General features: G+C 32.1%; 1 protein-coding gene across 1 annotated transcript in view; it reads right to left on the bottom strand.

Moving 5' to 3' along the window:
- LOC135143078 (BMP and activin membrane-bound inhibitor homolog) overlaps positions 1 to 27,183 on the bottom strand; it is a 42,319-nt gene extending 15,136 nt beyond the window's left edge. Inside the window, exon 1 of the mRNA XM_064074926.1 lies at positions 26,739 to 27,183. Coding sequence (XP_063930996.1) covers positions 26,739 to 26,910 — 172 coding nt within the window. The 5' untranslated portion in view covers positions 26,911 to 27,183. The remainder of the gene's footprint in view (positions 1 to 26,738) is intronic.
- Between the last annotated feature and the right edge of the window lie 98 nt (positions 27,184 to 27,281).

Genomic DNA, 27,281 nt, shown 5'->3' with positions numbered 1-27,281 from the left:
AGAATAACTTTAATTACCATTTATGTTTTCTTCAACACTAACAAGTATTTAAAATAACAAGTAATAATTTATTTGTATTGTTTATTCATTATAATAATTCCATTTATTCACCAGAAACTTTTAAACGAAATAAAATCTAATCGACTAGAAATAACGGCAAAGTTGTGTTAGGCTCATCTGGCAACGTTGTAAATTATATAAATGGTTGCTATGAGATTTTTACACATTTTTTTCGTCGCCCTCTGTCGAGTGGTAGCTTTATTAAATGTATTGTTGCTGTGATTTGGGTTATCTACGCGCGCGATTGGTGTCCAAGCTTTTCGCCGGCGTTTGACGGCCGACTGTTGGTGCGCCATCTCTTGTTCGCCGGCCGTTGGCCTGTTCGCTCCAAACAATAGCATGGGTCTATCTATATGTATTTAATCAATGCTTTGTGTTAAGCGTTTGACGAAGTATATTTCCTAAATACGACCTGGAAATTCAAAGCGGCGGCGGCGATCATTAACTCTAGTCCAAGACCATATCTCATTACACTGGTACCTGGAGTATCTTAATCCCTTCCTATAACTGTGGTCCAAACTCATAAGACCACCTCTTGTAAACTTTTCATAAATTTTAGCTATCCCCTTTTTAAATTCCAATTTCAAAATCCAAGCAAATAGAAACAAACGTGGAACTAAGTAAGTCAGAAAGTCGACGTATAGTAAGTAAAGAAATTAGGCAACGACAGAATTTTATTTTGCAAAAAGTATTACTCCTACAATATTATGAAAATCGCAAATATTAAAATAATGTTTAAGGTACTTCGCCTCCTATTCCAAAATGAATTGAACATAAAAGTCAGTAAAGTCAGGTAGATATTTGCCGGACCGGGTTAATGCCTTGCCTAAGAACCGAAAATGACCGCAAACCGAAGGTAAGGTGTTGTATATAGATAACATAGATAGTGACCGCCAGATCTGGACCGGAGTGGTTCTTGGAAAGGACCGACGAAAATTCTTACCGGGACGGTTGTGTGACCATTACCGACCTAAATGACACTAACAAGGGCTTAAAATTTTATTAGTACACTAAAGAACTATTACTCCTATTATTCATAAGTAGTAAAGTTCAAAATACTGCGGCACTTCTTAAAAGTCTAAAAACGATTACTTTTTCAGTACTTTTGTTTGGAAATAATATTCCTTATTCCCAAAATTGTTAGTCACTTTTATTGCCGCCAAATCTTGTACGTTCCTTCCCTAAGAGTGTTTACAATATCTTTAGTTTTTACGGAATTATTGACTACTGTAACCGGCTTGAGTTTACAGTGTAACATCACACTGTTTTTCCACTCCCCTTTCCAATGTTAACATACTAAAGCTTTCACTTTTCGAAGTCTTCATCTTATAACTGGTTTCATAAACCAACAACATTCCTTAAGCTAAGGAAGTATTGTACATACTAGATCCATCGGAATGGCTACTTTCATGTTTTTCGATATTTCATGATCCTTCGAGTACGAAAAATAGGTACCCCGGTTCCGTCTGTCTGCTGTCTGTCCGGATTTTCGTTCGAAAAAAGGTAAACAAGGCTGTTAAAATTTATAAAAAATTTGAAAATAGATCTCGACACACTGGATCTTAAAACATGCCTGGTCCCGTATCACTATTCTAGATATATTCGGTCTGAAAATCAGTTTTTTTTTTATCCTAAAAATTGCTATATTTATTATTGCCGATTCTGGAAAATAGTCGGAATTTTCGAAGAAATTAAGCCAAAAATATCTTTTGAGTAATTTTCGGAGGTGGTCGAAAAAAAGTCGAAAATTTCGTAAGGAACTGAAAAGCTGAGCTTTCGGAAAAGTTGCCTAAAACTCTACAAAAAATTCTAAAAGATAAAAACATATCTTGTTTATGGTCTTATACCACAATTTTCGAAATATTTGGTTCATAAATAAAACTTTCTTAAGATTTTAAAAAAGCCATGCTTCACAATGGTCATTTTGAAGGAATTCTTAAAAAAGTCTGAACTGAACCTTTGGAAAACTTGCCCAAAAATCACAAACAGTTTTGACCAGACCACGATTTTCAAAATTTTCGGTTCGAAAATTTGCAATTTTTCATATTGGTCGGAATTTTCGAAAGAATGAAAACGAAACTTTTGAAGATCAAACTACCAAAAAAATCTCTTTGGGTAATTTTCGGAGCTGACTGGAAAAACGGTGAAAATTTCTTAAGGGATTGAAAAACAGAGCTCTCGGAAAAAGATTGCGTACGATAACCTTCGCATGATTTCAGAGCATTCAGTTTTGTAGTTTTAAAGTTAAAATGTAAAATGTTGTTATAAAACAGTGATTTTTTCCAAAACATCTAGACGTCCAGGCTAAAAAATTAAGCCAGATTCATAAACGACAAGTCTAGGAATATATTATTTTATAAAATTTGAACATTTACTATGCAGAATTTTGAATGAACGTTCTCAACACTGTTGGTGGGATGACTGGACAAAGTTTTGTTAGCGTTTTACCGAAATCTTATAGCAAATAGTGTATCGAAAAAATTACTATTAACACTTTTTTTCTTTTTTTAACAGCCTACGTTCTGTTGGTTCCCATTACCACTCTACAAAAGAATACATAATAATTAAACACGCCCACCCACCCCGCGTTTACTTCAGTGATTCATTTTATCTAGTCTGACTCAAAAGTGGATCTCATAGTGAACAGAAATAAGAGCGTTAAAATGAGAACAGGGTGGGAGAGCCGTTCTAGTACTTGCTAAGATAAGACTGATTTTAATAAATGATATACCCTCTAAGAAAATGAAGGGTGGGTGGGCGGGGCTAGTTTTTGCTAAGATAAGACTGATTGTTGCAAATCACATACATTTTAAGAAAAAAGAAGGCGCTTGGGAGGGGCTAGTATTTGTTGAGATAAAACTAATTTTGGTGAATTACTGAACAATATTAAGAGTAGTCACTGGAATGGAGAGGGGGCGGGTGGGCGGGGCTATTGCTTTCTTGTAAAAGACTGTACAAAAAGCTAAACTTAACTTTTAATCGAGACAAACAGTGGATAACAACACAGAGACGGAAGCAGGAGACCTACTTTTCGTATTTTAGGGGTCATGAAATTAATAAAACACGAAAGTAGCCATTTACTGGATGGACTCTATTACAATACATCCGTAGTTTACGCACGGGAAATAAAAACAAATAACAAAAGTGCCTATTTTTAGATTTTTACAGCCTAAAATTCGCTCTTTAGTTACGAATATCGTGTAGAAGGTAAAATGCTAACCAAAATTTGTTTAATCATCCCCACCAACAACTTTTTGACATCCCCTCAAAAATTTGTAGATAAATATTATTTAAATTTTATAAGATAATATGCTCCCACACTGTGGTTTATGAAACTGCCTTGAGTTTTTCCCCTAGGTATTTAAAATTTCGCAAATATCCAAATTGTGTACTAATCTTTTATACTATACACGTTTGATTCCCTCTTTGCGTTTTATTTTATATTTAAATTTTGTATGAGTATGAATATTTTATTGACGATAAGCACTTTTTTTCAAGTGCTTTAAAATAATATGATTTTTGCATTTGGCTCTTTAATTTCTGGTATCTTCTTTTTCATTGAATATTCAATAAGAGGAAAATCTTTTGACCATCCTTTGTGCGTTTATAATTAAAAACATACTTTTGTTTTCACTACCAGTGAATCTAAAACAGTTCATTAACGTTATATTTCTTCATTTTTGAAAAATTATAAATTTTTCATTGATACATCGTTTCTCCACAGTGATCACTGGAACTCACTTTCTTTTGGGTTTCGTGCTTAAATTTTTCATTTCGCCTATAATTAATTCTTTTAGCTTGCGTCTTAGCACTGAATGGATACACAATTCTTTACAATTTACAGCTACTATACCTTACCTAGTTCGTTATCTGTTTTCCCACGCCGCAACAATTTCCTTTTTTCTAAAGTGCCAAGTGTTAGTTTCAATTTCTTGCTCACTTTGTGCGCCTTTTTTGCTTGCATTTCATGCACTTAACACCCATTCTAAATCAAATTTTTTACACGTTTTCATTCCTACAACTCGTCCATTGTTTGCACCCAAGCAAAAAACAAACATTGTAACTTAATATTTTCTGCTAATTCAAATTTTTCAAATATTCTTAACATATCAACCTGAACATTTTCTATTCATCTGCTATAGTTCTGCAATTTTGCAATAATTTTGTTTAAGAAGAAATATTTACCAGTTGACTAACCGTTTTGGGTTCGTAAACGTTTTCGCAAATTTGTTTTTAATTTGAAATGTATTATTTGTATTCCGTCATTACTTGCAACAAAGTATGTAATTGCAATTTCTCGTTACCATTTTTATTTACTAAATTTAGAAACTCAGTGCTTCGAGTCTGAATATTTTGTGAGTACTCCGCTGCTACTACTACTACTACTTTTTCGAATACAGTGGTATTAAAGTTAATATTCACACGAAACGCACCCCGCAGGGTACTAGAAAAGGCGGTAAAGCTAAACACATGTACAGCAAAAAAGAAAGCAGCTGCAGTTGAACTTGAACTACTAACGACGTCAGATTTGCATACTGAGATAATAAGGCAATTTAAAGTTTAATCGGCAGGCGCACGGTAATTATACAAACAGGTTGTCTTAATTGTTCGCTTATCATCAAAAGACGTTTCCACAACGAAAAAATCTAAAGCGACCTCCAATTCCTTATCCTGAAGCATCTTAAAAGTTTCTAAAATGTTAAAAAGCAGTAATTATCACAATTTGCCAATGTTTGTTTAATGAAATTGGGATTTATTAGTCGGTTTGTGTAAACTGTACAAGAATTAGAAACTACAAACTCAACAAGAGAAAAATAAATAAAGTGAGTAGCCTTTAGAGGTTACACAAAAAGTGATTGCTAATAAACAATAATGACGTTAACGAAATTTTGATTGGTACCTACTTCAAATCACGGATGTATGCCGGTTTTGTTATTTTTTACACCGTGACTGTAATTTCTTTGCCATGACTGTTATTTTATTAAACTTGTTTGTTAGCGTGTGTGAAAGTTTTTTCTAAAAATAAAGGCGCTTCACATGCGCGGTTTCGTAACATGTGCATAACGGAGCGCTACTCGAGTCTACGCTTATGTAGGGTGAATCCAACCAACGGAAGTAATTTACTTGTCTGTTTATCGCCATTTTTCTGAACTACCTACCTAAAGTTTCATTTTGGGATAAACTACTTAATTGAGATGTTTTCAAGAATACTTAAGATAAGTCACGAAGATTCAATGAAAACAATCTTTGAGTCAGTTAAACAAAGCTGAGCAATTGCTGGGCCATCTACTGAATTAAAACGAATTCTTAGTGAAATGCAAAATACAAAAAAAAATTGTTATAAGTAATTGTCGATATATACAAGTCACTGAAATTTTTTTTTTAGAACTGAAATAATGGCTGATTTTTTTGAAAAAAACAAGGCATGAAAGACATTTTTCAATTTATTTGAGACTTTAATATACATTGAAGAAACATTTATCAGATTCAAAAATTGGTCCAAAGTTATTTCGACGGAACTTCCTCACCCCTGAAATACAGCCTAGCAAATTCTGTTCCTTTGAAAAATTCGAAAATTTGATTTTGCAGAATTTTACTTTTTTGTGATAACCTCTATACAATATAGAAAGTACTAGTCACAGTGACATTTGGGACCGCCGAGAAAGTATCACATTAAAAAAAGACAGTTCGGGCCCCCGAGAAGGTTTCATATCCTTAAAACAAAGACACTAGGATCCCCTGACAAGGTTTCATATTCTTAAAGCAAAGACACTTAGAGCCCCCGAGAAGGTTTCACATTCTTAAAAAAAACACAATTGGGCCCCCAAGAAGATTTCATATTATTAAAACAAAGTCACTTGGAGTCCCCGAGAAGGTTTCACATTATAAAAAAAAAAAACAGTTGGGGCCCCCGAGAAGGTTTTACCTCATCCTTTAAAAAAAGGCAGTTGGAACCCCCGAGAAGATTTTACCTTCTTTAAAATCAAGACAGATGGGACCCCAAGACGGTTTCATATCCTTAAAACGAAGACACTAGGGTCCACCGACCAGGTTTCATATTCTTAAAACAAAGACACTTGGGGCCCCAGAGAAGGTTTTAAATACTTAAAAAAAAAAACAGTTGCGGTCCCGGAGAAGATTTTACCTTGTTTAAAATAAAGACAGTTGGGGCCCTGAGAAGGTTTTACATCCCTAAAACAAAGACAGTTGGGGCCGCCGAGAAGGTTCCATATTATTAAAACAAAGTCGCTTAGAGCCCCCGAGAAGGTTTCACATTATTAAAAAAAAAACAGTTGGGGCTCCCGAGAAGGTTTTACCACATCCTTTAAAAAAAGGCAGTTGGAACCCCCGAGAAGATTTTACCTTCTTTAAAAATCAAGACAGCTGGGACCCCAAGAAGGTTTCATATCCTTAAAACAAAGCCACTAGGGTCCCCCGACAAGGTTTCATATTCTTAAAACAAATAGATTGGAGGCCCCGAGAAGGTTTCATATTCATTAAAACAAAGACACTTGGGACCCTAGAGAAGGTTTTAAATACTTAAAAAAAACAGTTGCGGTCCGGGAGAAGATTTTACCTTGTTTAAAATAAAGACAGTTGGGGCCCTGAGAAGGTTTTATATCCCTAAAACAAAGACAGTTGGGGAAACCGAGAAGGTTTCACATTATATAAAAAAAAAGTTGTGGCCCCCGAGAAGGTTTCATATCCTTAAAACGAAGACACTAGGGTCCCCCGACCAGGTTTCATATTCTTAAAACGAAGACACTTGGGGCCCCAGAGAAGGTTTTAAATACTTAAAAAAAACAGTTGCGGTCCGGGAGAAGATTTTACCTTGTTTAAAATAAAGACAGTTGGGGCCCTGAGAAGGTTTTATATCCCTAAAACAAAGACAGTTGGGGAAACCGAGAAGGTTTCACATTATATAAAAAAAAAGTTGGGGCCCCCGAGAAGGTTTCATATCCTTAAAACAAAGACACTAGGGCCCCCCGACAAGGTTTCATATTCTTAAAACAAAGACATTGGGAGGCCCCGAGAAGATTTCATATTATTAAAACAAAGACATTGGAGGCCCCGAGAAGATTTCATATTCATTAAAACAAAGACACTTGGGGCCCCAGAGAAAGTTTTAGATACTTAAAAAAAACAGTTGCGGTCCTCGAGAAGATTTTACCATGTTTAAAATAAAGACAGTTGGCGCCCTGAGAAGGTTTTATATGCCTAAAACAAAGACAGTTGGGGAAACCGAGAAGGTTTCACATTATATAAAAAAAAAAGTTGGGGCCCCCGAGAAGGTTTCATATCCTTAAAACAAAGACACTAGGGCCCCCCGACAAGGTTTCATATTCTTAAAACAAAGACATTGGAGGCCCCGACAAGATTTCATATTCATTAAATCAAAGACTTGGGGCCCCAGAGAAGGTTTTAGATTAAAAAAAAAGCAGTTGCGGTCCCCGAGAAGATTTTACCTTCTTTAAAATAAAGACAGTTGGGGCCCTGTGAAGGTTTCATATGCTTAAAACAAAGGTGCTAGGGCCCCCAAGAAGGTTTCATATTCTTAAAACAAAGAAAGACACTTGGGGCCCCCGACAAGGTTTCATATTTATTAAAAAAAACCCCCGAGAAAACTTTACCTTCTTAAAAATAAAGACTGGTGAGATTCCCGAGAAGGTTTTACATTATTTAAAAAAAAAAAAAGACAATTGGGGCTCCAAGAAGGTTTCATATTTTTAAAACAAAGACATTGGGGCCCCCGAGAAGGTTTCATATTCTTAAACCAAAGGATCTTGGGCATGGGCGCCGGCAGGGGGGTGCACCCATACATTATAGGATATAGTATATTTGCTCCATTTTCGAACTGAATCTGGGGTTGAAATTAAAAAAAATCATTTAGAGTCAGGAGCAAGTAACTCTTTGTATATATCGCATCAAATTCAAAATGAATTGATTGAAATTTGTTCTGATGTTCTGAAGGGAAAAATAATTGAGGAGGTGAATCAGGCATCTGTTTATTAGGTGTTGGCTGATGAAACTGCTAATATTAGTGGCACAGAATAATTATCGATTGGAGTTTGGTATTTGCGTTGTGATCAAGACAATAAAAATCCAATAATTTGCGAAGAATTTTTAGGATATGTGCCGCTGTAAGAACTGAATGCGGAAGCCATTTTAAAAACTATTATCCGCTTCCTAAACGATTGCAATTTGGATTTAAAGTGTGTATTTTATACTAAGCCAGGGGGGTGCAAGTGCACCCCCTTGCACCTCCTGCCGGCGCCCATGATCTTGGGGCCCCCGAGAAGGTTTCACATTATTAAAAAAAAGACAGTTGCGGCCCCTGAGAAGGTTTTACCTCCTTTAAAAAAAAAAAGTTGGGGCTCTGAGAAGGTTTCATATCCTTGAAACAAAGACACTTAGAGCCCCCGAGAAGATTTCACATTCTTAAAAAAACACACACACACAATTGGGCCCCCAAGAAGGTTCCATATTCTTAAAACAAAGACACTGGAGGCCCCGAGAAGGTTTCATATGCATTAAAACAAGACACTTGGGACCCCGGAGAAGGTTGCACATTATTAAAAAAACACACTTGGGCTCCTTTTTAGATACTTAAAAAAGACAGTTGTGGCCCCCGAGAAGGTTTTACATTCTTGAAAATGAATACACTGGGGGCACCAAGAAGGTTTCATATTCTTAAAACAAAGACACTGGGGGCCCACGAGAATGTTTCACATTATTAAAAAAACATTTGGGGCCCCCGAGAAGGTTTTACCTCATCGTTTAAAAATTGGCAGTTGGAACTCCAGAGAAGATTTTACCTTCTTTAAAATATAGACTGTTGAGATCCCCGAGAAGGTTTCACATTCTTTAAAAAAAAAGAGTTGAGGCCCCAACAAGGTTCCATATTCGTAAATAAAGAGCACTTGGGGCCTCCAAGAAGGTTTCACATTTTTAAAAAGACAGCTGGAGTCCCTGAGAAGTTTGCACATTTCGACAAAATTTCTTCACCCTTGAAGTATAGTCCGACAAATCCCGCTTCTTTAAAATATTTGCAAAATTTGATTTTGCGATTTTCGTTTGTGGTAACCTCTTTAAAGTAAAAACTAGCTGCGTCATTAACACCAACGGGAAAAATGTAGATATTCTCAATCTCTCATTACATGCTTAACTTCGATTGTTTATGATTATCCTTCGAAAAGATTCGATTATTAGCACGTTCAGATTACAAGCATCAGAGGTGCAGAGGAGTCGCTTGGCTCTTATGGTGTTGTCAGTATATTGTCAGGATGTAATATCTACATTACACACCTATGGTTATGAAATTTTAAATGCAACTTGTCCACAACTTTCGTTACATAGGGGAGAGCATTTTTTTTAACAATTTATTAACAAATATTTTTTAAGTTTTGTTGAAATGTTTGCATCACGTGTTTTACAAAATCAATATTTCATTTATTTATGGAAAGTTTGGAACGGGGTTGTCACCACTGTGTTCAGCTTGTAAAACTTTAGAAATCGTAACAAATATATTTCCAACTTTATTTGTTGGAACTGAGATATGGTAAAAATAAAAGTTGGCAACTTCCATGACAAGCTTTTTTTTACTGCGAATCCTTTCTAACAAAAAAAGTCGACGATATATCTGGTATGATTTCTGGAGTTTTGTAAACTGAAAACAGTGTTGAAAACCGTGTTCTGAAATTTCTTTTAATAATAATTGAGACATTGACTTTTAAAAATACGGTATGTAAAAATTTCATTAAAATTAAAAAAAATATATGATCACAAACTGTTTTTAACAAAATTGCCTCTGTATTATATAAAGAAAGTTATATATTTAAAATTAATTGCAATTTCAAAGATCTGGATGCCATGTGAAAAACATAACGTTACCATTTTTTAGGGGGACATAAACGAAAAAATTTTGATTAACCTATTAACCTTAATTTGTAAAAAGTTGTAATTCAATTTTGAATTTTTTGCGAAAAAATTATATGCATATGATTTATAAAAAGCAAAATTGTAAAAACATGTCATCAAGTACAACAATGGAAACGGGCAACGTATTTTCTCGTACTTTATGAATCATGAAACGTCGAGAAAACATAGATGTATGCTAGTTGTTCAATGGACCCGATAACAATAATTCTCTAGCTTACGCTCAGGAAGTAAAAATGTATAAATATATTTTAGTTTTTAGTGCTATCTTTACATATTTGGAAATGATGATATAATTTTCTTAACTTGATATAATGTAAAATTTATAAAATTGTTTTTTTCTTTTTCAAGAAAAATTAATGAGTGGAACGATGATTGACCTACAAAGCTTCTTTAATACTGCCAACAAATAAGTATTTAATAACGTTATTAGAGATTTCTTTGTCATCAGAGCAAACGAAAATTACTTTATCGTTTATTTGAAATTTTACACTGTGTATACGCTGTCAAATATTCACACTTTTTTATTTTAAGTAGGTTAATAACTTCATTCCTAAATTGTTTGTACTGTAAATAATTTAGAATAGAAGACAGACTTCTCTAATTTAGCAGGTGCTTGACGGCAAAACTGACCAGCCAAAATGCATTATTTTTTAATTTCGAGGTAAATTGCGGTGTTCGTGGCTCGTTAATATGTGAACGGATTGTAAATGTATGCGCGGCGGTCGTTCAGGATGCACAAATCGGCTTCGTCACTGCCTCCTCATCAAGAATAATCGATCATTGTTTTAGGAATTTCGATTCCGAGACAGTTTTTTTCGTCTCGTGTTTACTTTGAGCCTGTTCGAGGCGGGTGGCTCCCCTATAATTTCGCAGGCATACCTGAACAAAGGTACATCGTCCGTCCTATGCTATTATTTACCTGGCCGTAAAAGCATGTTTCGACCGGTCTCCCTTAGGTTACTCGTTAAACATAATTAAACTAAATTATAATTAGTTAATAATAATCCGGTATCCACGCGGTATCTTTCGCCTAGATTGTTATTGTGCGTCCGTACGTGTAATTTCTCTCGGATTTTTTACGATGGAATTAAGTAAAATTGGATCTTGTGTGGGAATCGTTCCGAAGAAAATAATCGGCGCTATTGGCGATTTATTTTGAGAATTCCGCTGTTATTTTAAGTATGTAGAAGTTAATTTGGTGAAACAAAACAAGAAAGACAACCAGACGGACCAGATCGAAGGTATGCATCGACCCATGAGACCCAAGATAAGCAAAAACCACAGTTATCTCCAACAAGGTAAAGCACTTAGACAGGTAACTCAAATAATGGATGCGTTTTAAGAATGAAGAACCGTAGATAATGATATAAAGACAAATAATTTATGGTCGTTGTAAGCGGTACGTGTCTTTATGAAGTCACCGTAGAAAGTGGTTTTTTCAGTACGACCTGCTGGGTGCTTTTTTCCATAACCATTACACGAACTCCCAATTTAATTGCCGCGCTGATACTCATCGGTAATGAGGCCATTATTATAATTAACCGATGGAGAAGAAATACCAATACGGAGTAGTTCGAGAAAGAACAAATTTAATTAATGATCGGAATGCATGCCGAGATCCTACTTTTCTTACTCAATTATTTCTAATGATTGAACCACGAAATCTCTTGTTGAGTAATGAGGTCTAATTGGGTTCAAGTCGGACGTTTCTCTTAAATTTTAGCACTAAACAAGATTTGCTGGATTCCTGCTGACACTTTAACGGGTTTTCTAAGACCCACGGAACGCTTAAATTATTCCGTTTTCGAATGATTTCCAGAAGATGTGCTTTCTTCTGCAACATAAAATGTTATAACGCAAAAATTTAATTATAGTCAAACGAAGTTTCGAAATTTTCGCCGTAATCTCAGCTTTGTAAATCTTGCGACGACCGCTAAAATAACACCGTCGTTTAATCAAATTATTATTAGACAAAAACCGTTGCACGTACGGTGGCCTAAGCCATTACAAAGTTTAAGTATCTCTAACTTCATAAAATGTAACATCGTCATTATGACCAAGTTAAAGTGTACATCAACAAATTAACATGTTCGTGTTACGTTACACGCCATTACCAGACTTCGTTAGAATGTTTACTTAAGAAGAAAGACTGCACACTGTTATTAGAATAAAAAACAAACTTTGAAACGTTTTAGAAGGATGTTTAGCGAGGCCGCTTCAGCAAACAGAAACTGTGTACCGAAAGGTTCTAAGTGATTTGTGATTTGTCCCTTTTTGGGCTACACTAAATACCTTCATCAAGGGGAAGTGACTTAGCTAAAACATGAATCGTTTTATGCTGAATATACTACTTTTTATATATAAAAAAAAAAAACTGAAGAGTGTAATCTCATTATTAAAACTTATTAGTTACATCTTTTTCTTCTATTCAATAAAGTTGATTATCACTATTATTATACAATTAATATTGCTACAATTGATCGGAGATTATTTTAACAGAACTTCCCTCTCTGAAGTAAATCCAGATTTTTCAAAAAATCATAAGATTTGATTTTATGAAAATTCGCTACGTTTTCTACATGAAATTTTTGGTACATTTTCAAAATGTAATAATTTTAAATAACTTTTCATCTTTGCATTATGTATCTTAAAAAAACAATGTTTCAATTATTTAAGGAAATTTCGGAACGCGGTTTTCGACACTGTTTTCAGCTTACAAAACTCCACAAATCCTACCAGATATATAGTCGACTTTTTTATTAGAAACGAGATGTCTCAATTCGAACAAATAAAGTGGGAAATGTATTTGTTACGATTTCTAAGGTTTTGTAAGCTGAAACAGTGGTGAAAACCGCTTTCCAAAATTTCCATAAATAACTGAAATATTGATTTTTTAAAATACGTGATGTAAAAATTTCATCAAAATTTAAACAACATATGGTAATAAACTATTTAAAAAAAACTGTCCTTGTTTTATATAGTGAAAGTTGTAGACATGTTACAATTAAAATTTAATGTGTGTATTCCTAAAAATAGCTACTGTATTCCCAAATTTTCGGGAAAGTGGAGAGATGCGTTCTTAATTTAATCAATAAAAGAAATTGCCTCATTCATTAATTTTTTTTGAGTCACTTGTATAAGTAATTTTAAAAACAATAAGTGTATTGTTATACCCAGACAACATTTAAATATAGAACGATTAATTTCGGAAGAATCAGACACATTAAACATTTTTTACAATATTTTGATCAATTTTCGAAAAAAATTGACAACAATTTTGGTTTGCCATGGCACGAAATAACTCAAAAACAGAAAAATACGAAACGTAAAAGTTTTTGTTGACAACATTAGCAGTAAATAACTTAAAACCACAAAATAATTAAATATGGAGTGATGAATTTTTGAAAAGGAGAACTAATCCCATATTTTTACAATCTTTTGATTAATTTTTCGAAAAATTTTGAAAAAATCTAAAACGTAATCATTTTGATTTGCCATTTTGGCACGAAGTTATTCAAAAACAGGTTATATTTGACTACAGAGCGATCAATTTCTGAGAAATCAAACTTATAGTAGACTTTTTTCAATCTTTTGAACATCAGTTTACAAAAAAATGTAAATACCTGAAACAAAAATTTTGGTTTGCCATTTCAGCACGAAATAGCAGAAAACAATTAAATTACAACCATCGATTTTTGAAACTGTAATAAACATTTTTTACAATCCTCTGAAACAATTCAAAGAATCTGAAATGTAAAAATGTAGTTTGCGGTTAACACATTTAAATACAGAACGATCAATTTCGGAAGAATCAGACATATACCTGTTAAACATATTTACAACATTTTGATCAATTTGTGGAAAAATTGAAAAAAGTTTTGGTTTGCCATACGAAATAACTCAAAAAGAGAAATCACTTAATTCAAATTTAGGGCCACAAATTTTTGAAAAATCAAACTTACATTAAACATCTTTACAATCCTTGAATCAATTTACAAAAAAAAAAAATTAAAAATACAAAACGTAAAAATTTTTGTTTGTCATTTAGGCAGTAAATAACTTAAAAACACAACTATTACACATGGAGCGATCAATTTTAAAAAAATAGAACTAATCAAAATAATGTTTTTAGGTTTTTACTATTTTTTGATCTATTTTTCGAAAATTTTTGAAAAAATCTATAACGTAAAAATTTTGATTGGCCGTTTTGGCACGAAATGATCCAAAAACAGCCAACAATTGAATACAGAGCGATCGATTTCGAAAAAATGAAACTTATAGTAGACCTTTTTACATTCTTTTAAACATCAAATTTAAATATCTAAAACATAAAAATTTTGGTTTATCACTTTGGCACGAAATAACTCAAAAACCGACAACAATGAAAGTTTACAGCCATCAATTTTTGAAAAATCGGACTTGTATTAAACATGTTTAACCATCTTTTGATCAATTTGCGAAAAAAATTTAAAGAATTTAAAATATAAAAATTTCGGTTTGCTGTTTTGGCACAAAGTTGAATTACTTTGTGCAGACAAAATATTTAAATATGGAACGATCACATTCGGAGGAATCTAACACATATTAAATATTTTTTACAATGTTTTGGTCAATTCGCGAAAAAAATTGAAAACAATTTGGGTTTGCCATTTTGGCACGAAATCACTCAAAAACAGAAAAGATTTAATTTAAATTTAGGGCCACAAATTTTTAAAAAACAAACTTACATTAAACATCTTTATAATATTTTAATTAATTTGCGACAAAAGAAAACAATTTCGAAACGTAAACATTTTTGTTTGCCGCTTTGACAGTACATATATAACTTAAAACCACGCAACAATTAAACATGGGGCCATCAATTTTTGAAAATTAGAACTAACCAAATATTTTTAATATCTTTTGATCCATTTTTTGAAAAAATTTGAAAAAACCTACAAGGTAAAAATTTTGATAGGCCGTTTTGGCACGAAATGATTCAAAAACAGCCAACAATTGAATACAGAGCGATCAATTTCTGAAAAAGCAAACTTATAGTAGGCCTTTTTACATGCTTAAAGATCAATTACAAAAAAAAAATATCTGAAAATTTTGGTTTGCCATTTTAACACGAAATAAGTCAAAAACGAGAACAATTAAATTTACAGCGAGAACAATTAAATTTACAGCCATCAATTTGCGAAAAAAAAATTAAAACAAACTGAAATGTAAAAATTTTGATTTGCCGTTGTGGCACGAAGTAATTCAAAACAGATACAACATATACATACAAAACGATCAATTTCGGAAGAATCAAACTATTTATTAAATATTTTTTACAACCCTTTAAATAATTTACGAAGGAAATTGAAAAAAATTTTGGTTTGCCATTTTGGTACGAAATAACTCAGAACCAGAAAATATTTAATTCAAATTTAGTTCCACAAATTTTTGAAAAATCAAACTTAACATTAAACATCTCTACAATATTTTAATCAATTTCCAAAAAAATTAAAAATACAAAACGTAAACATTTTTGTTTGCCGTTTAGACAGTAAATAACTTAAAAACACCCATTAATTACACATGGAGCGATCAATTTTTAAAAAATAGAACTAATCATATGCTTTTACTATTTTTTTATTCATCTTTCGAAAAAATTTTAAAAAACCTATAATTAAAAAATCTTGATTTGCCGTTTTGGCATGAAATGATTAAAAAACGGTCAACAATTGAATACAGAGCCATCAATTTCTGAAAAATCAAACTTATAGTAGACTTTTTTACATTCTTTTAAAGATCAATTACAAAAAATTTAAATATCTGAAACGTAAAAATTTTGGATTGCCATTTTAGCGTAAAATAACTCAAAAACAAACAACAATTAAATTTACAGCCACCAAGTTTTGAAAAATCGGACTTGTATGAAATATTTTTCACAATCTTTTCATCAATTTGAGAAAAAAAATTGAAATAATCTGAAATGTAAAAATTTTGGTTTGCCGTTTTGGCATGAAATACCTAATTCAAAACAGACACAACATTTAAATATAGAACGATCAATTTCAGAAGAATCAATTTACAAAAAAATAAAAAATACAAAACTTAAAAATTTTTGTTTGCCGTTTAGGCAGTAAATAACATTAAAACACACAACAATTACACATGGGGCGATAAATTTTTGAAAAAATCTATAACGTAAAAATTTTGATTTGCCGTTTTGGCATGAAATGATTCAAAAAGTGCCAACAACTGAATTCAGAGCGATCAATTTCTGAAAAATCAAACTTATAGTAGACCTTTATACATTATTTTAAAGATCAATTACAAAAAAAAAATATCTGAAACGTAAACATTTTTGCTTGCCATTTTAGCACGAAATAACTTAAAAACAATTAAATTTGCAGCATCGGACACATATTAAATATTTTACCAATCTTCTGATCAATTTGCAGAAAAAATTGCAATTTTTAGGATTTATTCGGCAAAATTTTGATATGACGTCATCAATTTTTTGGGAGGGGATAAACGAATAAATTTTGATTGACGATTTAGCATGATTAGCCTAACCTTAAAGCATTCGGTTTTGCAGTTTAAAGGTTAAATTGTAAAATATTGTTATACAATTTTGGTTTTTTCCAAAAATTTTGGATGTATAGGGTAAAAACTCAACACGGATTCATAAACTACATGTGTAGGAGTATCTTATTTTATAAAATTTAAATAATATTTTGTAAATCTTGGAGATGACGTCATCCTATTATTGGTGGGGATGATTAGCCAAATTTGGTTATCGTTTTACCATTTACACGATATTCCTAATAAACGTATAAATTGGCCCAGTAGTTTCCGAGAGACAGATGGAAACGGGGCACCTATTTTTTCGTACTCTAGGGGTCATGAAACGTCGGGAAAAAATAAAAGTATCCAATGGATGACTGGCATACACTCAGGAAGTAAAAAAGTGGGAATAATGACACAAAAAATACACACGCGAATATGAATACAATTGGAAGTTTACGATCTTCACGACACGAGTTCATTTCAACAGGAATTATTATTATTAACATGTTTTATCGGTATAATAAATAGTACTGATTATATTAATAAACATTTCTAACTAAATTAGGTTGAAAATTAATGTAATAATCACAAAACAACAATATTTACACTTCTGTAGATTAAGACCTACCATGTTGAATCAATGACTTCTGCTGCATTCTGGTTCGAATGTGAAAATGGAATCCAATGTTCGTCAATCATTAACATGCACTACCAGAAACTATAACCGCAAAGCTTTCGAACTTCGCAGTCGAGACAAATTTCTACGCTTCTTGATTTTTTATCAGGGCTCAAGTCTGCTGATTCCGCGATAAATATGAATAATGCGGTAATATTTTCTGAGTCACCTGAGTTAGCGGTTCCATTTTTGAAACGATCAACCGGGTGAATAATGAACTCAAACGCAATTAAACCATCAGAGAACGCACAAAATACAACATTCGAAATCTGGTCCCTCAAGGGGCATCCAAACGTATGAATGCGTTGAAACCTCTGTATTTACAAACATGGCCTGCTAATGAAATCCGCTCGTAAAATCGGCACATAAACTTGTCAGAACCCGTCCGCCGTGTCAACCCACTTGCAATTGCATATTTTCACATTCAAAAAAATGTTTAAAACATCAGGCACCAGCCCCCATATAAAATATGTACGAATCGTAGCTAATATAAATTCATCAATAATAACCCGACGTGATTGCATATAAATGCGGCGATTAGCATGCAAAATCGCCCAAGCAACAAAGACAGACAAAGAAGCAAAAATATGGAATTGTGAAAAATGACGCGTTGGAGACATTAACATGGGAATTTACGCAGACACAATGGGGGAGGCGGAAAAAAGCGGAAAAGTGTGCAGCCGACCATAAAATAGCATGTCGGTTCGCTTACACACTTGCAACTTCCTTGAACGATAGAGCGAGACGGAGAGAGTGGCGCCAGAGTCAAAAATGAACCGTCTGCAACGAAGTACTTCTGGATGTCAGCCTAAGTGGTGCCGGTGACTTTATCTAAGTCTAGCAGTGTATCCGGTCGAGTTCGTCATTTATAATTAGTCTCTGGATTCCAGTATTTATTAAGCATTTCGTTTATCGCAAAGTGGAGACGGGACACAAACACACTTTGCTTAAGTGGAATATCTACTTCGATTTAAATAGACGGCCGTGCTACAGATATGGGGCTTTCGGACGGGGTCTTAAAAGGGGCCGTAAATAACACGACATGAGGCTGGGATCATTTTTTTACACAAGCGAAAGGCAAGAGGGACGTGTTTAATTGGGTCATGTTGACATTGTCTCATTCCGTGTTCTCGTAGCATTTCAAAGCAACTAGTTCCGTTTGCAGATGACTTTATTATTTATTTAAAGTTTAGACGATCTTCGACACTACCAGACTGACTACTTTGAAATTCTAGACACACTTTAAGATTGTCGCTAAAATTATAAACTCTACTTTTCTGTGATAATTCATATACTTATACATACATAAAAAATGAAATAGTACTGACTAATAATACTCCCCCTTGTGGTCAGCCGGAAGTGTCGACCTTCCCCCTCGATCATGAGAAAATTAATACAGGGGTGACTCTGCAATTTTTGGGTATTACATGGACTTAACGAGATTTTGATCATTTACTTTGGCCCCCCATGGAGGTCAGAACATGATGGTTAATTTTCATGTGGCCGAGTTCATTAATCATGGTAAGATAATGATAATAATTATTTATTTTGTTCTTCATCATCATCATCATCTCGATCGAGCGACCTTCCGCGATTTTTCGAAAGAGAGAGGAATTTAATTTTCGAGATGTTACAGCTACATAACTGTTTACTTTTTACAGCCTATGATTAATTTAATCTAAGGACAATGTTAATTAATTGTTGTTATTTATTATGGATAGTGATAGCCTATGACATTATGGTCCTTTGTTCTCGAGTGTCATAATAATTATGTTGTGACTATAAATGTCATTTCAGATATTGAATTTAATTCCAGAATATAATGTTCTTAAAATAGAGATAAGTCTTCGCTGGCCTTGGGGGAAATTTCTTTAAAAGGAAAACACCAATTGGTTTATTAATATTAGCTGTGGTTGATCGTAATCGTTAAAGGAACACTGCGGCTTTACGATCAAAGATTTAATTACTTACGGCATTAGAGATTTTTAATTAGCATAAAATTAATTGATATATTGTTGATAGAATGCAGGATTTGATTGCAGCCTTGTGCCATATCCACATGATGCCCGGACACAAACGTGCCTGTAGTCATTAAATCGACAAAAATTATTAGAATTTCATCATTTTAAAAGTGACTCGGGTTTCAAAAATTCCACCAAAAGGGATCGATGAAACAGTTTAAATCTACATAAAAGCCGCTGTATAGTAATTAAATTAATAACAATAATGTCCTCCTTATTTATTTCGATCAGTGTACCACTGTACATATACGTAAAAAGTGATTCATCCAAAAGGTCACAGGTCCACCAGACACGTCATCCTTCTGGAGACGATCCACAGACGTTGAAAATAATTTCGGCGCCCCGACACTTTGGCGACAGACATGCTTGGGAAAATATTGCCGAAGTGCATTCTTAGTAGTGACGGCAAGTATTGGAAAGCTATGATTTACGACTTATTTTGTTGGGGTACACACACTTTCCACTTTATTTAATTTATTTTTGATTCAAATTTTATGCAACAATTTAACATATCTAAATGCAAGACATAATAGGTTATAATAACCTAAAAAATTAGACACAAAGCGTCAAATATAGGTTTACCGAACGAGTTTTAAATGTCATGGTTTAAAAAAGTAAATGTCGAAAACAAAATGAACAGAGGTGAAAATTTCTTTGCAGTAATTAATATGCTGCTGTTGTTGGATTAGATGTACATTTAGCGTTCTATAAGTCAAAACCAGCGGGTTCTCACGGCCGTGTCCCGATTTTTTCGCACCCAAGTGTACATCACGTCTTAACTACTCACATTCGTTACATAAGCATTTTTTTCAATGTGTGTTCAAAAGAACGCCGCAATTGCCAATCATCCGCGATGATTTGCCGATAATTGTATGAACGAACAACTTGTGCGTTCGTAATTTGGCACACACTGGACAAAAACCTGCACATAACGTTTCCTCATTCTCGGACAAGCCATTTGAATGAAAATTAAGCCGCGTTTATAACTGTCCAAAGGGCAAAAGGCCAGTGTGACTCATTCTTTTGGTGAAATATCTGATAACGTGGAAGTTGGGTGAAAATCGCCGCGTTTTGTTGAGGTTCGATTCCAGCTCGTGCCGGTTCACCGGACCGTCAGAAATGAACGATAAGTGGCTGTGATGATAACGTGTGTAAGAAAAGTTTTCTAAACATGAATGTAGAATTACCGACAGATAATAGTAGCTCGTGCTCTTTTATGAGACGTAATTTCGCCTTAGCTTGTTTAAGAGGCACGATAGGGTTGAAAATCACCGGCTACACATTGCATTTTCCAATTTGGGTTTGAGTTCCCATTTCAAACAATTCCAGATTTTTTCTATGTTTACAAACAATTATTTTATGGAAAGTGTATTCCCTGAAGACAAGAAATACGCACTCGAGAAAGTTGTCATAATTATTTGTGTCAGCGACATCCGTTTTGATTGTTTTTAATTACAAACAAATTTTTGCATACGAGAATTATATTCAAGAGAAGCTATAACTACATATGCATGAGATTCTGGTTATTAAGTTTTCTCGATTACTTTAACAACTTGCAATAGCAGGAAAGAAATGAGTCTAATAATTTAGTTATGAATAACCATAACACTACATAAATCGTAAAATACGGCGTTCTTTTATTGTTTGATTTTGCAAACGTTAAAAAATCGTTAATTTGTTCCATGTTTGTTTACTCACATTTGTTTTCCTTTAACATCTGACGACAGTTGATTTATTTGACTTGTTCAAGGAATAGCATTTTCAGGAATCAGTTTCATTATGCTTTTAACGTTTTTGAAAGGCGTTTCGCTATACAGTTTTTTCAAATACGCTTTTTCATACAATAATTCTGTAAAATCTATTCTAGTTCACTTAATGTTACCAAAAGTGAAATAAAAACTTAAGTTTGTAAAAAGGTTTATAACCAACGGGATTTTTTTTAGGTTAATATTATTTGGATTTGGTAATCCACGACTAAATATGGATCAGTTTGATTGAATATTTATTTTAGGAAAAAATTCTGCACGAAAATCCTTGTGGGCTTTCATTTCAGGTTAAAGAAGCATTATTTTTACTTCCTGACCATAAGCTAGTGAGGTATTGTAATCGCAACCATTGGAGTACTGGATAATTTTTGTTTTCTTGACGTTTCATGACTTACAAAAAAAAATAAGTCTCCTATTCCGCCTGTCTGTCTGCCATCTGTCCAAATTTTTATTAGACATATATTCTCCGAAACGATTGTTGTCAAATTTTATGTGTATTCGGGATATCGTGTAGATGATAAAACGATAACCAAAATTTAGATAAACATCGCCACCAACAATAGGATAACGTCATCTCCAAAATTTACATGAGTAAATATTTCAGTTTTATAAAATACGATAACTGTTGTTTAGTTTTTGGAACAAAAATCAAAAGTGTATAACATTTTGCAATTTAACTTTGAAATTGCAAAACCGAATGCTCTGAAATTCGGTAAATATCGTAACCATAGTAAAGCTTTAATCATAATTTATTCATTTATGATAACGTCATCTCAATTCTCTCTGAAATATGCAAAATATTGTGACTCTATAATTGTGGTTAATCAATGAATGCACTCAATAGATTCTAGAATTACTTATATAGGGTGACAAAAAAAATAAATGAAGCAATTTATTGTAATGAATAAAATCAAGAACGACACAGTCCATTTTCTCCAAAAATTTGGAACTACAGTACTTTTATTATTAGTATATTACACTGCATCTATCCAAATTGATAGACGTGTCCTTGCAAAATGTTGATGAAATTACATTTTGTAATTGAAAAACTCACTTGAAACAAAGCGTAGCATGCTTCTATACATTTACTTTAAAATTACATACATATCTTTATTTTAACTTGATAAAAAATTAATTTCGCAAAATCTTATAATTTTTTGAAAAATGTAGTTTTTTCAACTTTTTTTTTGTTTCTTCAGTTTGTGCAATTTCTGTTTTCTGGTAACCTCTATAAAGTAGAAACCAGTGCTAGTGGCGTAAATAACACTCCCCCAGATTTTTTGACTTTTTTTTTACAATTCCTCAATTTTTCGGGTTTTCAGTGATTTGACTTATCATTTTTCTTTTACTGCAAATTTTTTCAACTTTTGAATTTTTCAATTTTTCGATTTGCAATTTGTCAATTTTTCACTCTTCTTGTTTCTCAATGGCTAGATTTTGCAATTTTTTTATTTAAAATTTCCCGAGTTTTCAATTTTTAATTTTTCGATTATTTAATGTTTCATTTCCTCAAATTTATACGATTTGCAGTTTTTCGGTTTGGATATTTATTTTCTTAATTTTTACAATTTTTCGATTTTTCACTATTCCAATTTTAGAATTTTTTGTTTCTGCAATTTTAATTTTATAAATTTTTGGTTTCTTCAATTTTTCGTTTGGGTTTTTTATTTTCTCTATTTTTCAATTTTTCAGTGTTCCGATTGTATAATTTTTGTTGTTTCAATGTGAAATTTTTTAATTTTTGGATTTTTCAACTTCTAGATTTTTTTTTTTTGTTTTTTTCAGTTTTTCGTTTCTTCAATTTCTGATTTGCCATTTTTCTAGTTTTAATTTTAAATGTGGAATAATAAATATAATTTTTATTTTTTTTACATTTTCAGTTTTGATTTTAGAATTTTTTAATTTTTCAATTATTGCATTCTAAAATTTTGACGTATTCGTTTTATCAATTTTTTCGATCTTTCGACTTTTCGAATAAAAAAAAATGGAAAAAATTGCAAATTGAAAAATAAAAAAACGGAAAATATAAAATGAAAACTTTCAAAAATCTAAAAATTTGAAATCAAGAATTAAGACCAATTTATTGATACATATAACAATTTTCCATTTTTCTTTTCTTTATTTTTTCAATTTTGCGTTTCTTCTATTTTTCGATTTGCAATTTCCTCAATTTTGCAAGTTTTTAATTTTTATTTTTCATTTTCCCGATTTTTCAATTTTCATTTTGTTGATTTTACTATCAGAGTTTATGATTTTTTTATTTTCTTCAGTTTTTCTTCCAATTTTTCAATTTTTCATTTTTCGATTCTTTAATGTTTCGTTTTTACAATTTTTCCATTTTTGAATTTTTTGTTTCTGCAATTTTTCGTGTGGATTTTTTACTTTCTTTATTTTTCAATTTTTCAATGTTCTAATTTTATCATTTTTCTTATTTCAATGTGAAATTTTTCAATTTTTGGATTTTTCAACTTCTAGATTTTTTTAATTTTTCATTTTTTCAGTCTCTAGATTTTTCAGTTTTTCGTTTCTTCAATGTTTGACTTCCTATTTTTCTAGTTTTAATTGTAAAAGTGTATTAATAAATATAATTTTTAATTTTCAATTTTATGATTTTAGAATTTTTCCATTTTTCAAATTGGATTCTCTAAAATTTTGATGTATTCGATTTATCAATTTTTTCGATCTTTTGATGTTAAACTTTTCAAATAAAAAAAAAAAGGAAAAAAATTGCAAAATTGAAAAAAAAAGAAAAAACGGAAAATATAAATTGAAAAATTCAAAAATCTAAATAGTGAAAATCCAGAACTTCTACCAATTTTTTGATACAATTTTCCATTTTTCCTTTCCTCAATTTTTCAAGTTCTTAATTTTTATTTTTCCATTTTCATTTTCTTGATTTTATTTTTTTATCGTTTTTTTATTTCCTTTAGTTTTTCTTCCAATTTTTCATTTTTCTTGTTTCTCAATGTTTAGATTTTGCAATTTTTTGATTCAAAATTTCCCAACTTTTCAATTTTTAATTTTTTCGATTTTTTAATGTTTCATTTCTTCAAATTTACAATTTGCAGTTTTTCGGTTCGGATATTTATTTTCTTCATTTTTACAATTTTGCAATTTTTCAATGTTCCGATTTTAGAATTTTTTGTTTCTACAATTTTAATTTTATGAATTTTTGGTTTCTTCAATTTTTCGATTTGCAATTTTTCGTTTGGATTTTTTATTTTCCTTATTTTTCAATGTTCTGATTTTATACCTTTTCTTGTTTTTCTTGTGAAAATTTTCAATTTTTGGATTTTTCTAGTTCTAATTTTAAATGTGTAACAATGAATACAATTTTTATTTTTTTTTACAATTTAAATTTTATGATTTCAGAATTTTTCCATTTTTCAATTATTGGATTCCAAAATTTTGATGTGATTTTTCAACTTTTCAAATCAAAAAGTTGGAAAAAATTACAAAATTGTAAAAAATAAAAAACGGAAAACATAAAATGAAAACTTTGAAAAATCTAAATGGAAGGAACTTCGACCAATTTGTTGATGTAACAATTTTCCATTTTTCCTCTTTCTTTGTTTTTTCAATGTTTCGTTTCTTCCATTTTTCGATATTACATTTTTTCTTTTCCTCAGTTTTTCAAGTTCTTGATTTTTATTTTTTATTTTCCTGATTTTTCAAGTTTTCATTTTCTCGATTTTATGATCACAGTTTTTTGTTTTTTCAATTCCTTTAGGTTTTCTTTCAATTTTTGATTTTTCAATTCCTCTATTTTCCAATTTTTAAATTGTACAATTTGACAATTTTTTCTTTAATTTTCAATATTTCAATTTTTAGGTTTCTCAATTTTTAATCTTTCGTTTCTTCATTGTTTCAAGTTCTTCATTTTCAGTCTTCAGATTTTTCAAAGTTTTCATTTAATACTTCTCGTGTTTTTATTTTTGATTTTTCAATTTTACAATTTTTCCTTTTTTTGCTCCGAGAAATTGACAAATCAACAAATCGAAAAAACGAGAAATTGCAAAATCGAAAAAAGAGAAAATCAAAAAATTGCAGATCGAAGAATATAAAAATTGAAACACTGAAAAACTAAAAATGGAGAAACTTAAAAATCGAAAAAAAAATTACGTAACAAATCGAAAAACTGGAATGAAGAAAAAATAAATAGAATCGAAACATTGGAAAACCCCAAAAAATGTAAAATTGAAAAATTAAATATCGAGAAATTCAGAAATCAAAAATTGAAAAATCGAATAAATGAAAAAGTTTTAAAATCCAATATGTACTTGAAAAATGGAAAAAGTCGTAAAATTGAAAGAGTGAAAATTTAAAAAATGCTAAATATTATTACATATTCAAAATAAAAACTTGAAAAATTATTATTTCTGAAAATTATTTTACGATCATAAAGAATACACTGGCCATAATTTGGCAGCTCAGTGACTTTGAGAACTGATAATATGTAATAGTGAATTTTAAACTTGAAACAATCCAGTACGAGACATTTTTGGAAGATTAAAACAACAACACAAATGCAAATTAAAGAAACGCTGGTCACAAACAATTGTCCATCAGTTTCCAATTCATAAGTCCATTACATAACCAATTTTTTAGCCTGACTTCTGAAAATTAATTTACATCCATAAAGAATACAGTGGGCATAAGTTTCGCAGCTCAGTGACTTTGAGATTCGATAAAATGTAATAGTGAATTTCCAAATTGAAACGATCCAGTACGAGATCTTAGCAAATTAAAAAAATACAACACAAATGCAAATTAAAGAAACGCCGGTTACAAATAATTGTCCATCAATTTCCAATTCACCAGTCCATTAAATAATCTCTCATGTCTGCAGTTCCTTTATTACTGTAATTATCTTCATAAACGGTGCAAATTAAAATAATTATTTTTGAACTCGCGTCACACTTTTTTTCACTTTTTCTGAATTACAACTGATCTAAACAAAGACATAATTTTATGAAGAATGTAAATGTTGGCCCTGAACATTTTATTTTAACTGGCGCATCAAGAAATTACAAGAATAAAGTAGTACACCATTTGATTATAAATCGCAGTCGCCGAAAAAACTTTGTATGCCACGTTTCCGGAAAATTCTTTAAATTCTGCTAGCATTAACGATCATGCGATTTTGTCCAAAGCGAATATCTGCATTATGAGTAATTGTTATTGCCGTGCAACAGTTACTGTAAGCATTTTCGACGATTTACGACGTCTTAATGTGTTTCTGCAGATTTTTCGAGACACTCAAAACTGTGTTTATGTTTAGAAAATTTTTGTTTTTGTTACTACGAAAATTAGCCACTGTCATTATTTTGTAACCGAAGCGACTTCGATTAAAGTCCAAGAGATGTTTTTATTAATGAAAGAATTCAATACTTGAGTTCGGCTTGTATAAATGAATTATAATATGTAGTTGTTCGTAATTTAATTCTATTTACATTTGTTTATAAATAGTTCGAAGTAAATGATACATTGCAAGAAAGAGCAAAGTTCACTTTATTCCATCGTCACAAGGGAGATTAAAAACCAAAAACCGTCTTTGGTACACAAAAACAGAAACCAATATTTTACCCGCTGGAAGTTGGGTGAAAATCCCCGTTAAACAATTAGCTTTTTATTACTCTGTAGCCGATGGGAATGGAGCCCAGCTCGTGCCGGTTCATCGAACCATCACCCATCGCTAATAAACAATAATAAATAACAATGTTGATAAATTACCTGTGGAAACGCGGACCCAAGGCTGCGGTGTCCGTGCTTTATTTACGGTGACGGGTTCTTCTGTTTGCAGCGAATATGCAAAAGAGGAGGAAGACATCGAACTCGTCAAGCTCCCGATAATCCACACTAACAACGTTCTGTTGGCCACTGAGCTTTCGTTGTGTGCAAACATATTCGACAGGACACTGTTGAATGTCTTTTCGAACCCCTTCACGATGTTTATTTTAAAACTTTTCAAACAAACGCGTGTTTAGGAAGCGCATTCCGCGGCGCCAGTTAGATCAAACAAATTAGAAATAAATTATGGCCGATTACATGGCTAATAACGGGCGGACCGGCCGGAAAATGCGAAAGAAAAGCGCGACGTGAAAAGCGCGCACGACGCGAACTGCGGCGGACGGAGTTTGTACAACCTACTCCAGCAGCAGCCGCTCAAGAACTGAAAACTGAAATTTATTTCGATCGCGTGTGAGCTTTCGAGGTCTGGCTTTCTCTTTCTGGCGCACAATGGAGGTGGTCCCGTCTCTGTCTGGTGAAGGGGGC

Source organism: Zophobas morio, unplaced genomic scaffold (genome assembly GCF_036711695.1).
Source record: "Zophobas morio isolate AGI-343-1 ecotype UQ-CSIRO unplaced genomic scaffold, CSIRO_AGI_Zmor_V1 ptg000004l, whole genome shotgun sequence".
NCBI classification, from domain to species: Eukaryota; Metazoa; Arthropoda; class Insecta; order Coleoptera; family Tenebrionidae; genus Zophobas; species Zophobas morio.
Note: the sequence above shows the minus strand (reverse complement) of the source record. Positions and strands in the feature narration are given on the sequence as shown.